General features: G+C 37.6%; 4 protein-coding genes across 5 annotated transcripts; 1 reads left to right on the forward strand and 3 right to left on the reverse strand.

Annotated features, from left to right (window-relative positions):
* Positions 1 to 208: 208 nt before the first annotated feature.
* Positions 209 to 2,906, reverse strand: LOC114737212 (eukaryotic translation initiation factor-like). Its single transcript, XM_028925117.1, has 5 exons — positions 2,667 to 2,906; positions 2,171 to 2,339; positions 1,953 to 2,078; positions 551 to 616; positions 209 to 462 (listed from the first exon to the last, which is right to left on the reverse strand). Exons 1-5 carry the CDS (start codon positions 2,867 to 2,869, stop codon positions 415 to 417), a joined length of 612 nt encoding a protein of 203 aa, XP_028780950.1. The 5' UTR covers positions 2,870 to 2,906; the 3' UTR covers positions 209 to 414.
* An 834-nt stretch (positions 2,907 to 3,740) lies between these two features.
* LOC114737207 (peroxygenase-like) lies at positions 3,741 to 5,767 on the forward strand. Its single transcript, XM_028925114.1, has 8 exons — positions 3,741 to 3,812; positions 4,084 to 4,228; positions 4,352 to 4,501; positions 4,667 to 4,752; positions 5,021 to 5,115; positions 5,207 to 5,332; positions 5,506 to 5,636; positions 5,727 to 5,767. Exons 2-8 carry the CDS (start codon positions 4,120 to 4,122, stop codon positions 5,765 to 5,767), a joined length of 738 nt encoding a protein of 245 aa, XP_028780947.1. The 5' UTR covers positions 3,741 to 3,812; positions 4,084 to 4,119.
* A 274-nt stretch (positions 5,768 to 6,041) lies between these two features.
* On the reverse strand, positions 6,042 to 7,202 carry LOC114737211 (stem 28 kDa glycoprotein-like). Its single transcript, XM_028925116.1, has 3 exons — positions 6,823 to 7,202; positions 6,370 to 6,579; positions 6,042 to 6,268 (listed from the first exon to the last, which is right to left on the reverse strand). The coding sequence occupies exons 1-3, from the start codon at positions 7,200 to 7,202 to the stop codon at positions 6,091 to 6,093; spliced, it is 768 nt and encodes a 255-aa protein (XP_028780949.1). The 3' UTR covers positions 6,042 to 6,090.
* Positions 7,203 to 12,011: 4,809 nt separating this feature from the next.
* On the reverse strand, positions 12,012 to 15,322 carry LOC114737204 (uncharacterized). Of its 2 annotated transcripts, XM_028925110.1 has the most exons (4): positions 15,122 to 15,322; positions 13,321 to 14,372; positions 12,605 to 13,293; positions 12,012 to 12,294 (listed from the first exon to the last, which is right to left on the reverse strand). In XM_028925110.1, exons 2-4 carry the CDS (start codon positions 14,285 to 14,287, stop codon positions 12,127 to 12,129), a joined length of 1,824 nt encoding a protein of 607 aa, XP_028780943.1. In that variant the 5' UTR covers positions 14,288 to 14,372; positions 15,122 to 15,322; the 3' UTR covers positions 12,012 to 12,126. The 2 variants fall into 2 exon arrangements, with proteins under 2 accessions (XP_028780943.1, XP_028780942.1); XM_028925109.1 differs by having other exon boundaries at positions 12,605 to 14,372.

A 15,322-nucleotide genomic window follows, 5' to 3' on the forward strand; every position in this document is an offset into this window, starting at 1 on the left:
GGTTGACTTGATTGCTAACGCTAAAATAACCAAAAACCATAGTTCAATATGAAACCAAACACACCATGCATCTAGAATTTGGCCTCAAAATGAACTCCCGTTCTGTTTCCCTTCACCGATGTACTCATTTGCATCAGTTCAGAAGGAGCTTGAGTGATTCTTCAAACTTTGGGGGGGGGGGGGGGGGATGAACAAGAAAAACTGCACAGAATCAGTACAAATCGCGGTCCATGTTGATGCAAAACATTCTATAGTGCTACAAAAATCAATATTCTTTTGGTAATACATCCAGAAGAGAGCAAGGGAAAAAAAACAAAGGAAACTAATGTTTGAACCAAAAATCTATGCTCTAATACACATGGCACAAATAGGTTAAAAGACTGGCATAAAAGCAAGGAACGATCCACTAAGAGATCACACACTGTATCGACTCTTTGCTGATCTATCCCTCTTCGAATCATCCTACACCATGTAGAGAAAATTAAATTACGGATAATATTATTTGATAGTCAATCTGGAAAAAAAAAAAAAGAGTAGAGCAGAAATATACATGAGCGCTGTAATGGATCTTATCATTGACGTCAATGATCTCCTTCCATTTCCTCCCAATGCTCATCTGCACACATTTCAAAACCGTAAAAATCTCACATCAAAAGTGACGTGATGAGTTTTGGTAAACTAACTTCACAATCGGATGAACAAAACATATCACTGACTTTGGCAAAGAAGAGATGTAACTAGTCAGAACAGAATCAATACAATTCTGGAACTCGTTGAATCCGCAGGGACACTACGTTATCAATTGATATTAAAAGACACATAAACAAATATAAACAGGCCGTTCAATCATAAATGCACTGTAGAGTTATTGATAAAATTTGGAATACGACATCGGACACATACACCCTTGAGAAGACAACCTGACAGTATAGGGAAGAGTAAGAGCTGTAACAAATAATTCACTCTTGAATTTAGATTCTTTCAAGAACAAGTAAAATTTGCTAGGCAGGAGAAAGGGATGGAACAAAAATCAGGGACCCACTCCTAAACTAGACATACTTCGAGTCCTAATACATACATAATTCACGTCCATTTATCTCATATTCAATTTAAACAAGCACGCTATATCCATACCCTTAAACTTGTCTCCTGGTGAAAGATTGAAAGAAGGATGCTAAGAGCCTAAGACATGAGAAATTCACAAATCTAATCAAGATAGACCGAGTCTACCCAAGACTCTCAATCTTTCCCATTCAGTTGCATGTCTTTCCCGGAGTTAAAAGATTGCTGCCTATAAAACTAATGCATCATTAACCAAATCAAATTCCAGTTATAGCAAAATCATCGTTGGCATATAGTGAGCTCCTTTCCAGTTTCCAAAATCACAAATCTTCCATTTTCTTTAATGGAGATCCCAAATGATTTTGAAATAGTACCAGCTCCATATTCAAAGGTTTTGACTCTCTCTCAATTTATGCAATTACATTAGACCATGAGGACATCATGGTTAAGCCCAAATCATTAGTAATAACAAGTCAACTACATGAAGAAGACAGGATGGCTTTTACATGCCAGCATATAGTCGTAGACGGATCTGAGGAGATGCTCCCCTCTCCCCCACCCCCACCCAGAAAAATAAAATAAAATAAAATAAAAACAACTTCCCCACCAACATGCAAAGATGAATAAAAATGGCAGAAGAGTGTGCTCCCCAACCCCCAGGGGCGATGTTGAACTTATATAAAACAATTATGTAATTTCTAACACGGGGCAGTGCTTGGGAAAGCGGCAAAATCATTTACTTTTCCTATGAGATGACTATAGGTATCGTCCATTCTGAGAAGTTCAACATAAACTCAACTATCGATGGATTTTACAACATAAAAGGATGCTATACTATAAACAAATTACTTTAAGTGACGTTGCAAGTATTAGTTAGAAAGAAACCAGACCTGCGCAGCCTCGTTTGCTGCTGTCTTTGTCCATAATGAAATTTTGTCCTGCCTCTGGCGCACACTGGCAACCACACCACATATGTCCTCACCCTCATCAAATTGCTCCCCAATCAAAGCCATTAACTATAGAACAAGAATCAAATAATTAAAAAAAACTGTATATAAGATTCTCATGTATTTTGCCAAAAGAACAGAATGGCCAGCAATATCATTACAGTTTCAAGCCACATGGTATCCAAGATAGCCTTTCTGCTGCAGGCCGCAGTCCACTTTCCTCCACTAGCGCACTCAGGATCTTCCCATTTCGGTTCAATTCCAGTTTTGAACAGGTGGAAATCCGCATTGCCAGGCAGTTTGCTGGGCTTAAATATCTGGTCATACAAACTACAGGAGGATATTACGTTACAAATGTCTTGTTATTAGCAAATCTGATGCAAAAGAGTAACAACAGAAATCTCTTAAAACCCCATAGCATCATTTGATCCCATGCTTTGTATATGAAAAACTTTTCTAAACAAAACATACAGAAACTTCGAGACGGTGGATCAACAGAGCCTCTCCCAACAAAACAACCTCAGGAGATCTATGATCTCATCAAACTTTCGTCTAGCGGCCCTTGAAATTCTCCGAATCCATAACGACCAGCTAAATCTCCCGCAAAAAATATCAAAAAGAAATGAAAAAAAAAAATCACGCGATAGGAAAACGTACCACCAGAACTCCTCGACGGTGTCAAAGGTGTAAACCTTGCGAAGCGAGGTTCCCCAAGCAGCACCTTGCTTAGACTTTGTTTGATTATCGAACCAAAAAGTCCACTTTCTATCCAGTGTATGCTTGGAACCTGTCTCCGGCGCCACCGCCTCCGTCGACGCGGCCACAGCTTCAGCACTTTCAACTACTGCTTCGCTCGCCATCCCTTCCGCGGAGAACAAAGGCTGACAAATCTGAGGTTTAATGACCAGATATTATTGTTCTTCCCCCGCTTTTGGGCTCTTTATGGGTCTAAGACTAAACCCTCATATTGGGCATATGACTATATAGCCCAAAGATGTTAAGGAATATCATCAAGAAAGATTCATGTCCCAGCACTAATTGTAATATTGGTACTAGGATTGAGTCTAGTAAAAAAAACTAGTCCTTCACAACGTAATGAACCTAGATTTGAATTCCAGCTGAAAGAGATGTCTATATTTAGTGCCAGATAATGCCTCGAATATGATTGCTTTCAATAGGAAGATGTCTATACTTTAGCAACAAAAAAAAAAAATATTGGTTGTCATGACTTGAGTTTTGATCCTTAGCTCATTACAAGTGTAGAGAGATACTATGCTTAAGGCTGCTATATCACCTGTAATTTTAGTTGCCTTAGTATTATTTTGAGTTAAAGGGATACTTTTAATAACTATTATAATGAAAAAAGTTATTCTAATCGAGAGGCCTTTTTTAATTGAATTTCGATGGTTCTAAAAGTAAAATTAGATTCAGTGAAGTGCTGGTCAAAAAAAATAAAAATTAGATTTAGTGAAGAAATACAATTGATCTTTATATGTATAAAAATATCACTGTTTATTATTTTCTGAAATTATGTGTTTCTTGACTCTTGTCCAATATATTCCCAGTTTTACTTTTCAACAGTTGCTAATGATTTCGTAAAATGCACAAACTCTTACTCCAAGAAGTGAAAGGATAATTTGCTAACTTAATAATTTAAAATATAGAATTAATCAATCTAACAATTTCTTTCATAGAAAGAAGTATTAATCTGGGAAAGTTATTCCTTTTGTAGGCCTAATAATAATGCTTAAACATGAACCAGTGACACCAAGCTGTCCTCCAAAAACGTCAGTTTCATGCTAGGTATGTGAAAAGGATGGGAATGCAGAATTCAGAGCATAAGCAGCAAAGACAGCATGTACATGCATGAACACTGTACAAGATTCAACAAATATGCATCATAAAATTACGCATGCAAGCCACGTAAATCTGTGGAGCTTTGCTGTCTCTTGCCTTTTGTGTACATCTAGATGAACCTTCTCTTCTCTGCTTCTCAACCCCATTATCTGCAACTAAAATGAACGTTCATGTTCTTCAATAAGTATCGCATATATACTAACCCTGAGTATTGTAGCCAAAGAAAGCTTGAGGAAGAAGAGTTTCAAACATAATGGAAGGAGAGATAGAGAGGGAATCACTCATAACTGAGGCTTACAATGCACCCGTTACTGCACAGAGAAGGGTCAGAGATGACTTGGAAACTTTTCTTCCCAAGCCATGTAAGTAGTTTCATTTCATTGCTCATCTTTCTCGTAGACCTTTTTGTGTTTTTTAATGTTATGGAGAAAGAAACAGAGTGCCTTCACTAACACTTCGTTTTTCATGGGTCCATCTGTTGGCAGACATGCCCAGAGCATTGACAGCTCCCGACACAAGACACCCACATGGTACTCCACAACATAGGCACCACAACTTGACTGTTCTTCAGCAGCACTGTGCCTTTTTTGATCGAGATGACAATGGAATTGTTTACCCTTGGGAAACTTACATGGGTAAGATTTAAGAGCTGTTGTTGTTTGCTGATAGCCATTATGATCTTTCAACTGTCCTAAACTTACAAGGGTAGCGCAGGGTCGTCCTCCCCCCCCCCCAAAAAAAAAGGTCATGCTCAACTTGTTAAAAATAGATTCTCAAAAATCTGTTTTTGACATGTTCAGGCCTGCGAGCAGTTGGATTTAACATCTTTGCCTCTTTCCTTATGGCAGTTTGCGTCAATTTGTCTATGAGCTATCCTACTCAGCCTGTAAGTCGCTCATCCAACTCATCTTAGAAAACAAGAAGGGGAAAAAAAAAAAAAACAGAGAAATGTGATCTAAAATTTGATCTACTTCTGAAAGTTCCCTTGGTGATTTAGTTCCTCATGCCTACATTGTTCCATTGTTCCTTCAATTGTAATCATGTTTAAGAGTAATATATGCATTTACTATACAATTTAAGTTTGAACTTCGAAGCGCACAAATAGCTATAAGCCTATGGAATATATAAACACTAAGAAAAATGCAATTTTGCAGAGTTGGATACCTTCTCTTTTGTTTCCGATATATATACACAACATTCACAGAATAAAGCATGGGAGTGACGCCGGAGTTTATGATACGGAAGGACGGTAGGCAATTATGAGCAGCTATTTGGCGCAATATGTCAAGCATGCAATTTGATTACCGAGCGTTTGACAATATGGCTTAATGAAACTGCAGCTACGTACCAGCAAATCTAGAGCACATGTTTAGTAAGTATGCTCGCACAGTGCCTGACAAGCTCACACTTGGAGAGCTCTGGGAAATGACCGAGGGAAATCGAAATGCATTTGATCCCTTTGGCTGGTAAATATGTATACCTTTTTTTCAATTGCTTTGTCATATGGTATTCTGTTAATAGTTGATTTACTTTATATAAATGGCAATATGGAACTAAAATGACAGCATTCCTCACATGAAAGCTTCTTGGCCCTTGAAAGTTCTCAAGTCTGAAACATACTAATGGAATGTGTTTTTAGGGTTGTATCTAAAATGGAATGGGGGTATCTGTACCTTCTTGCTAGAGACAGTGAAGGTTTACTTTCTAAAGAAGCAGTAAGGCGCTGCTATGATGGGAGTTTATTTGAATATTGTGCCAAAATGCGGGCAGGTAACTTGGGTCGAAGCAATTAGGAGTATATGGTAGACTCTGCTGTTTGGTTTGATTGGTCTGATTAGCGATTGATGCTGTAAATGAAAGGTGAACTCATGTCATCTGATGTGAAAATCTTGGAACATTAGCTTTGAGATCTACTCATCCATGAGCTCTGATAGTTCAATACCATCACTTCACAGTCCTGTATTACCACTCGTTGTAATTTGTAACTGGTTCATGTAATGTAGTTTTTTTCATATCAGTGAAATGCCACTACAATGTTAAACTTACCTACTTTATTCAGTTTCTGCAAATTTGAGACAACAAATTCTACAATGAAGAGGCATAAAGAAAACCCAGCTGGCTGGCTTCTGTTTCCTTTAAATGGGAACTTATTTCTCACATCAAATGCTGCTTTTATGAGATTCAGAAAAGGGTAGAAAAGAATACTATTACGTTACGTAGCATATTAGGCAACATAGTACATTGGATTTGGTAGTTTAAATGTCCTTCCAGCGCTTGGAAGCCCTTCAATGCTGCTGTATTGGTCCCCAACAATGCCCCAAATGCGATAGCCCTCACTGATTAGTTTTTTCCTCGCATCAGACTTGTATTTCTGTACTGATACCAATTCATCAGCATAATCTCTGCAAAAATTCAAACACCAGCCAGAAAATGAAATCAAAGAGGGTAAGAACATATACAGTAGCAATGAGATATACTAAAGGAAGGACAGGGATGTACTGACCTCAATACAAGACCAGCCCAGCCATGATAACCAACCCGGACAAGGTTGTCAATGGTGGCTGCTCTGAGATGCTCTCTCCTTGCAGAAACCAAAATGATCTGAACTCCTCTGGACTTCAGTTCATTGAAAAGCTTCAAGGAGTGATCAAGAGCGGGAGCCTTGGCTTTGCTCATCCATTCCTCTAGGGATGTCAAGTTCAATTTATTTCCTCTGTTTTTAATCAAGAAAGCCCATCATTCACAGTGCTTGACTAAGAACTCAAGGAACCGTCTGTTATGAGAATGCCATCACATTGGCATTTTATAAGTAAAATGGGGTGTAATACCATAGTTTATGCTATTGTCTATGCCTTTCTGTTTGAAACCAAGGATATTAGAGTGAAAATGACAAACAAAGAGCACTTAATGTAATGTGGCCAAGAAAAACTAGTAGATGAGATTGAATCAAAGTTACCCGTATAAATTTTCTTTGTAGTAAGGAACTGTTGAAAGCAGAGTATCATCTATGTCAAAAATCCAAGCGTCCCTGGAGTCTTTCTTCAGATTGCAGCTGGTGCTAAGATAAACCAAGCATTCCTCAGTGGCAATTTCTGAATCGACTCTGTACTGAGTGGATCTGACATATTTCCCAATGTAGTATGTGCATTCTTCAGGCACAACTTCAAAGTCTCTAGTGTTGTGCAGTTCAACATTCATTCGCCAACTCACACAATAATTCTTCAAGCTGATCTTCAACCCATTACGGGTCCTCTGGTTCAATATATTCCAATCTGCAGCAGCAAGAGGAATCAAAAGGCACAAGAAACCCAAACAATACCCAAGAATTTTACCCATTTTTAGAAAATAACACAGTTTGAGGAACTAAATGGATTGGAGACTGAAAGCCTTATTTATGTCTGCCATGGATTCAGCATAAGACATGACCTCACATGGGTTTGCTGGAAACTTGACTTGCCGCGCCGCCTTCACATGCTGCCATCGCTGGCAAAGGCCTTGATGAATTTAGATTGATTATAATCAGGCAATCATGTCTTAAAAACAAAGTTTTATTTTTCATTTTTATATTTTTCCTAATGCAGAAGGATTTAAACCGTCTGAGATGTCTGAAAGTCACAGGCTACGAACTGACAGGAATACTGTACGCCTCCATTTGTCTCATAAATCCTGCGATTGGGAAATTGGAATCACGTTCTGGTTTTGTTTGTAGTTTCAAGTACATAGCAAGGAACGACAGCAAAGATGGTCCACTTTTTCATGATCTCCACTAAGAAAATGACTAATTATTGAAACCATTGCAATATTCACAAGGATGTGTTCACTTGCTTCATGGAGCATCTCTGTCGACATGGCCATCACGACTCCACTTCATTGATGCCAACTAACATCCAGGTGTTGTCTCCTGAATTCATAGGACAAATATCCACATGTTAAGTTTTTTTTTCATTGATTTGATATTGTTTATTAAATATATTTCATAATTTTGATTCACATTTTTTGGTTAATTGTTTTGATCCTTAATGTCAATTCAATTCTTAGTCTATAATTATAATACTTCTAATTTAAATCATATCATCACGGGCAAGAATACTAGTTTGTTAAACTTTTTATAAAACATTTAATTGATGTAATTGATGGAATCAGCTATATAGTTTTTCGCAAAACGTATTCAAGTCACCTCAATTACGACTTCACATGTCAAGCACGTCAGATAAATACAGACTATTTTGCGGTGTATTATTCAATGTGATCGTGGCTCACAGCCAAAGAATGAACAAGTTAAAAGCTAAACATAGTTAGGATTTAGAAAATTTTGACAGAGGAGTCATACATCGTCAAATGAACCAATTCAAGACTTATTGGGTTGAAACCTTCGAACAAGGTAAAATCCTGGCTGCTCCAATTGAAGGGGACATGGAATAGAAAAACGAGTAGGAAGTAATACAGATACTCGTGAATGCTTCGAATCCTTTGGTAGCGTGCTGAAATCACTTGAACCTTGAAAGGAATTATTATAATTTAGACAAATCAAATGTAACTCAACGTTAATTTCGGTTGAACTTACGATGTGATGGGTAGTAAAGTTCATGATTCACTTTTAAAAGTTATAAATTAAAGTGAAATCAAATAATTTCAAGTCATATTTAATATTTCTTTGCTAATGGATAAATCAGCAAGTAGAATATTTCACATCATTCAATCCCAAACTCTGTAGTCGGAATCAAAAGTCGAAGACAGCTGTGTTGCCTTAACCGTCATATGGAAAATTATGATATTGAAAAAAAATAGTTGAAAAGTCAACAAGATCCATTTGATAAATGGCAATCTTCCTAGCTATTCTGAGCTCTAACATAATGATTACACTGACTGCAGCAATCCCGGGCCTTCAATTGGTCGGGTTATGGCTGTACCTGTAGCTGAAGAAAAAGATAATCAGTTTGAATCAAATGAAGAGCAGGGGAATCATGTTACATATCATGAGCCAATTGAAATTAGGTAGGTAAGCTAACAAGTATTAGAATTCTCTTTGTAAACATTTTAACTAGCCCCAACAGATAATTGGATTTGTGATATTCCTCAATAATTTGAGTATTTTAACCCCCCCCCCATTTGATAAAACCAAAACAATGATCTAACAGAAACTTGAGAAGTAATGACTATTTTAAATATAATCAATGACCAAAGAAGAATAACGTCTTGTAAATATTGTAGAGCCCCAGTGGAGCAGATGTCAGCACTAAAAAGGCCAGCACATCTGTAACGATGGACTCTGTTAATTTTCCAGACTTGTAACTGTATCAACCATTGTGCGTTATGGGAGATACATGACTTAAGTCTGGGGAAAGCAATGTTTTTCAGGGTACCAGAAATGAAGGACTTAAACATTCAGAAGGCACATGATATTCATTTTTATAATAAATTTATTTAATCAAATCTTTCTAAAGCAACAATTATATCACATCGGGCATTCCACATCTTAAAAGAAATCAAACTAATAACAACAGCCAAGAAACAAAAAAAGATAAAGCAAAAGGCATGTTTCAATATTGACAAAGTACAGTAGTTGATAGGAAGTAAGGCTGGGATCATGGGAATAATGATATATCAACCATTGAAAATAAAAACAGGACAAGGAGCAAACAGAAGATGTATCGAACAGCGAAAAGTTGGATCCCATTTAAGAGACATCCAACTAGATATATCCGATAACATTTATGTAGCTGGCTCTAGAAGCATCCATCATTATATGCACATCAATATGCACAAATCAGGACACTGTTTAGAGTTGAACCAGCGATATTTATACATTCTTTATGCCCCCTAACTCACAAAGAAAATCATTGCTTGAAAAAGTTGTCTAATTGCCTCTACATAAGCACTGCAAGTCTGTCACAGATTCACCCAAACCAAACAGAAGATATAGTCACCAGAAGTTCAAGCATCCATTCAAATATGAGCTTTTTGGGGAAAACAGCCATAAGACACTTCTAAAATGACGGATTATCAAATTTCAGATTGCCATCCCGCTCCTCAATAGACGTCTCGCAACATCTGTTAAAAGCAAGACAGGATAATAGATGCGACGACACCAACCCAATGAAATTTACTGTGCATGTGACCTCTGAAATACATGGAGATACAATCCTTCACCACATTGCAAGGTCTCACAGTCAAAGAGGGCAAAACATTCTTCCTGAGATCAGGGGCCCCCTTTCTTAATAGCATCCCTAATAGTGCCACCAAGTCAAGTAAATGGCAATCTACTCAGGCGACCTTTGATACCCATCAGCTTCACCAATATAATGCAGATATTTTATGCTGGTGATTTCAACAAAGATTAGGGACATCCTGATCTTGTTACCAGCAGTATCTGCAGATCCTAAAAAGCAGATAATACAAAAGGTTTTATTGTTTTCTTCGACCCATAATTTACAAAGCGAGAGATCTTACCCTTAACTATGGATTCGGACAGTACCATAACAAAATATTCTTCAATAACCACATACGTTTAACCAAATCCTGCAAGGGTCGGGTCTGACTGGTCGCAAACAGGAACGCATGGCGCCTTTCCTACCATGTCATGGGCTCGATACCTGCGAGTGCACCTGGGATTAGTCTGACCGATTGTGCTGGGATACCTGAGGCAGCAATACCATCCTACTCAAAAAAAAAATATTACTTTCAAAATGAGCATGAGCCATTTCATTTGATGTCAAATATTCAGGCTTGCTAGAAAACATACTTAGGTTTTCCAAGAAATACATTTTCTAAGCAATACATTATTTATACACATGCATAACCAAAATGAAATAACAAAAACGAAGCAAGTCCTCGCGAACTGACCTCGCTTCGCAATCTTCTGTCGGTGCTAGCGAGGCCAAAGGGCTTACTGGATGACATTTATAAGGAGCCTTATATTAGGGAAGTCCGGGTTAGAATTCTAGGTGGCCTTTTCAATTAGGGTTTAAGGATTCGAGTCAGGCATTATTGCCATGCAGGCTTGCCTCATTGGTTTTTTTTTTTTTTTTTACAATTGTTGAAGTTTTGTTCTTGTAAGGGTCTAACGCCAACTTCCTCCAATTTGTAGCCCACAACAAGATACTACTTCTTTCCATTCAATGGGCTAGGCCCTCCCATGAGCTCTTATTTATTGTCCATGAAATAGTTTAGGCCTCTTTGGAACCCATGACCATGTTTCCAGCTTGAGCTTCTCTGATTCGTTGTCCATGAATCAGCCATGATTTGACTCTTGAGAGCTTCTTCGTGATTCACTGAATACTTTCTTATTATAAAATGATGGAGAAAAAATAGATAGAGAGGTAAATCTCATATTGCGACGAACAAAAATCTCATTTTTATAGAACTTACAGTGGACATATAAAAAATATCCTTCTCACACCCAAAAAAAAACATTTATTTCAGGAATTCAGGTTGGCTTCTTGGTGAAGAAGTTTAGGAGTTGGAAATCAGTTTTTATTTTCTCTAAACCAGAAAAAAGCATAACCAAAAAAAAAAAAAAGACACCATGGACTTCCTTGGGACAATTGCGGACCAGTTATTAACAAGAAACCAGTGAAATTTGTCAGAAAAATCCAAGATAAGTTAAATCCTTAAAAATGTTATCTTTTTTAATTGATTTGTCGACTTTCGTCTTATTGACATTTCTTCTCAACATTATTTTTGCCCAAACAAGTAAGATTTGGCACTGCCCTACAGGCCGCAAAGAAGCAATGCCATTAAGCAACAAGGGTAAATACAGTACAGAGGTTCCCATCAGAAAAGTGGCAACCACTGTTTTGTGCCAAGAAGCCAAAAAACAAATGCAGAAACTCCAATATGCCACAAATCTGAGCTTAATGACCCATTATAGTAGTATGTATAACCATCTTCAAAAACCTCTCATATAGAGGGGTAACTCAAGCTACCTTAGGATAACAACCTTGTACAAACCCAAAACTCAATGCCAATATTTTCCAAATATTCTTCATCAAAAGATTTTACATTCTTTCCCTTTGAAAAAAGAACGAGGGTAAAGGATGGTTACAAATCATTCTAGTCTAGGAATTGAAAATGGGAAAACAAGCATAGCTAGTTCTCCCAAATTAGTTAACCTCTACCAGTATGAATAAATAAAAGCCATAAACAAAGGAGTAAAAGCCTGATTCTTGTATAAACTCCTAAATCTTCTCAGTAATTTCTATTATAATACAATTAAAAGAATTATGACTGACTAAATAACTTCAATTCCTGACTTTAGTTATCACAGATCCTGTCCACTGGCTGGCCGAAGAGTAGGACTCTGTGAATGAACTATTGCCACGGCGATGGACAAAGATTGCAGTGGCGACAAGAGTGGTTGAAAATGAATATAATACAAATCATCATGAACTTTCTCCATCCTCAAAGTGGAGCTGACCTCGCCTGATCCCTGAAAATTTGAAGGACGGCAACAACAAACTCATACAAAGACTTTATATGTACAGCAAATGTGGAAAGCATAATGCAGTAATACATATGGAACTATTAAAAATTAGACCTTGGTGGCCATTGGATCAATCAATGAACAATGGTCATTATCATATCTATTCATAATTGCAAAAAAAAATTTTCTTAAAAAAGAAGAAGGTAATCACAATATCATTTACCCCAATTCTATTTAGTTATATTGATATTAGGTGTAATGTCAGTATGAACTACAGCAAAAAAACATCAAACATAATATGAGAATATTAACAGACCTGCTTAACTAAATCAACTGACTTGCACTCTCCTTGCATATCTACTTGAGGGAGAAAATCTCTTTCAAACGATCTCCTCTGGAGTACTGTCAGAGGGCAACCCTCATCCCAGCCACCACAGTCACAACAGCCCCCAGATCTCCATCGATCTATCAGGCTAGACGGGCCGCCTTTTCTTGTTCTTGGGCCACCATGTTGGCCTGCTGGTATTAGAATGTTCATGCCAGGCAAGCAATCACTGGTTTTTTGACTACTTTCAGAAGGCAATGTAGTTTGCTTGACTCCAGATTTGTTGAGAAAATTTAAACCCCAACCTCCTACCTTGCCAGGCCTGCCATAAGGAAGAAGATCTTTCACAACAATAGCAGCCAACTCAAAATTTGGTGGAACATTAGTTTCTATTACATCATTCTCACGTAGCGCATATGACTTCAAAGGACAACTTTCCACTATGGCACCAGATCCGCCAAAGTTTGAGAGAGCTCTGCGTTTTGATGATGGACTAGTTCTGAATACTTGTGACACCTTTGACAACCCCTTGTTCTTCCTTTGAGTATGACTTGAAGCATATATCTCTCTGTCATGATTTTCATTGTTACCAAATACCACAAATGCAGTTTCTAAAACTTTATAATTGTTTGGGCCAAGTGTAGAAGTTGTTGATACATTCATCTTGCCAACGAGTTGCAAATCATTGTCAGGGATCTGACAGCCCTTTTGGCCACCCCTTTTCCTATAGAACAAGTATACATAGTCCAAAGCCTTAACATCTGCTGGATCTACCTTTCTCAATATGGCCATATAGACCTCCTTTTGATCATCTGTAGAAAATACAAAATGAGGAATTCCTTTCCTCCATTTGCATCGAAGCATTGCATGAGAAGGAATAGGAAAAGTAGATGATAGCTGGTCAGAACAAGTAGAGCCTGAGCTGGAAGTAGAGGCCATATTTCTATTAGCAGAAGCAGAGCAAAACTTGTGGCTTTTCATCATCGGTGCTTCCTTTTCTAGTTTATGTGAGGAGATACTCAAACCACTAGGAGAGTCCGTGAAATCATAGCATAGAAACCCTTTATCATCAGTTAAATTCATCCTGCTGAACCTGTTATTGCTATCTGAATGCTGAAACTGGTGAAACAGAGGATTACTCAATATATTTATCATACTCTTACTCCCCATCACTGTACCTATAGTCCAGTGTTCTGAAGCTTGATCATTTATACCTCCATTCCTAGTCCCAGCTGCTTCAGGACATTCAAAGAATAGCTCACCTGAATCACAAGCATCCCCACGAATCAAGTCAGCATAGCTTTCTGACAAAATTCCCGTGTTTGTGTATCCTAAATTCACGGGTGTATTGCAGTGACCTGCTTTCAATGCACTCATGTGTATATATTCTAGGCAGCGGCGAAGATATTTCTCATCTACACTCACCACATGCCTTGGTATCCTGTGGTTGAATCCATGAACACGTCGGAAGAATATATCCTTCAAGAAAGCTTTGTTAGCTTGCGACTGGATAACATCTATAACTACGGTCCTTTGTGAGTTCGCTCTTTTGATCAACTTCTTTGGTTGTGAATCAGAAAATTTTGAAGAGTTATCATCTGATAATTCCCTATCTTTGCACAAGCTATTCATTAAACCCTTTTTCCCAGGAAGGCATATGATTTTATTTTCCATTTCACACCTGCAACTAACTATTATGCATTAATGGCAGGCCGTTTCTTTCAAAATCCTCTGCTTTCAACTGAATGTTCAAAGATTCCTGAAAAACAACAGAAATTGTTACGAACCTGGTAAAAGATAACTTGAAATATCAACAAATCAGAACTTCAAAGTGGCATTTTGCTTTAGAGGGTTGACCTATAAGATTTTTCGATACATTGAGAGGCATCTAAACTATGGTACTCTTTTACATATACCATGACATGCAACTTTGGAATGTAAATCAATTAAAAAAAAATCGAAAATAAACATGAAAGAGACCATTATAGCACTACAAAGAAATCTGGAAACCATATACATTCTCAATAGAAAATGGAGAATTAATTGACTAAAATGCTCTTAAGTTCAGCAATGTGTATGCATGATTCCAGGATTTACGGAAGCTCAATGAAGATACAATTCCACGAATTAACCACTACTAGACCCACTTACTCAAAATCAACACTTTATTCACCACTGTCTAGGGAGGGTGGGAGGGTCTTTTGAAGAAGTGAGGAAGAAGAAAAGAGCAAGGAAGTCCAGACTTCTAGCAATTTGCAACCTTAAACCTCACAAAGGAGGGTCAGTCAATCGATGATTCAACTAACAAACTAAAGTTCGTTATATAGGGTCAGTCAATCAATGATTCAACAAACAAACTAAGGTTGTTATATCCAAATCTATAGAAACAGAAGTGCGGAAAGTACTCCATTAACCCCAAAAAAAAAAAACAAAAAAGCTATAAAAAGGAAGCAGAAAGCATGAGCGACATAGTAATTACTACTATTACAAAGAACAACTTTCTATTACCAGAGAAACTCGATCCAAGAAGAGTCGATTCCACCTTAGTCAAATGAACACATATAGCCGAAGAGAAAAGGCTGGTTCTTCGAACACCAAGACTCATTTATCCTCAAAATTGGAGCTTTTCATCCCCGACACCAAGTTCAGAGGACACGCCAGAGAACCCAATTACCCCAAACAGAGTGAAATGAACAGTAAGAGGTCGAA

Source organism: Neltuma alba, unplaced genomic scaffold (assembly GCF_004799145.2).
Source record: "Neltuma alba isolate B1F8T4 unplaced genomic scaffold, ASM479914v2 tig00013416_pilon, whole genome shotgun sequence".
Lineage (NCBI taxonomy): Eukaryota > Viridiplantae > Streptophyta > Magnoliopsida > Fabales > Fabaceae > Neltuma > Neltuma alba.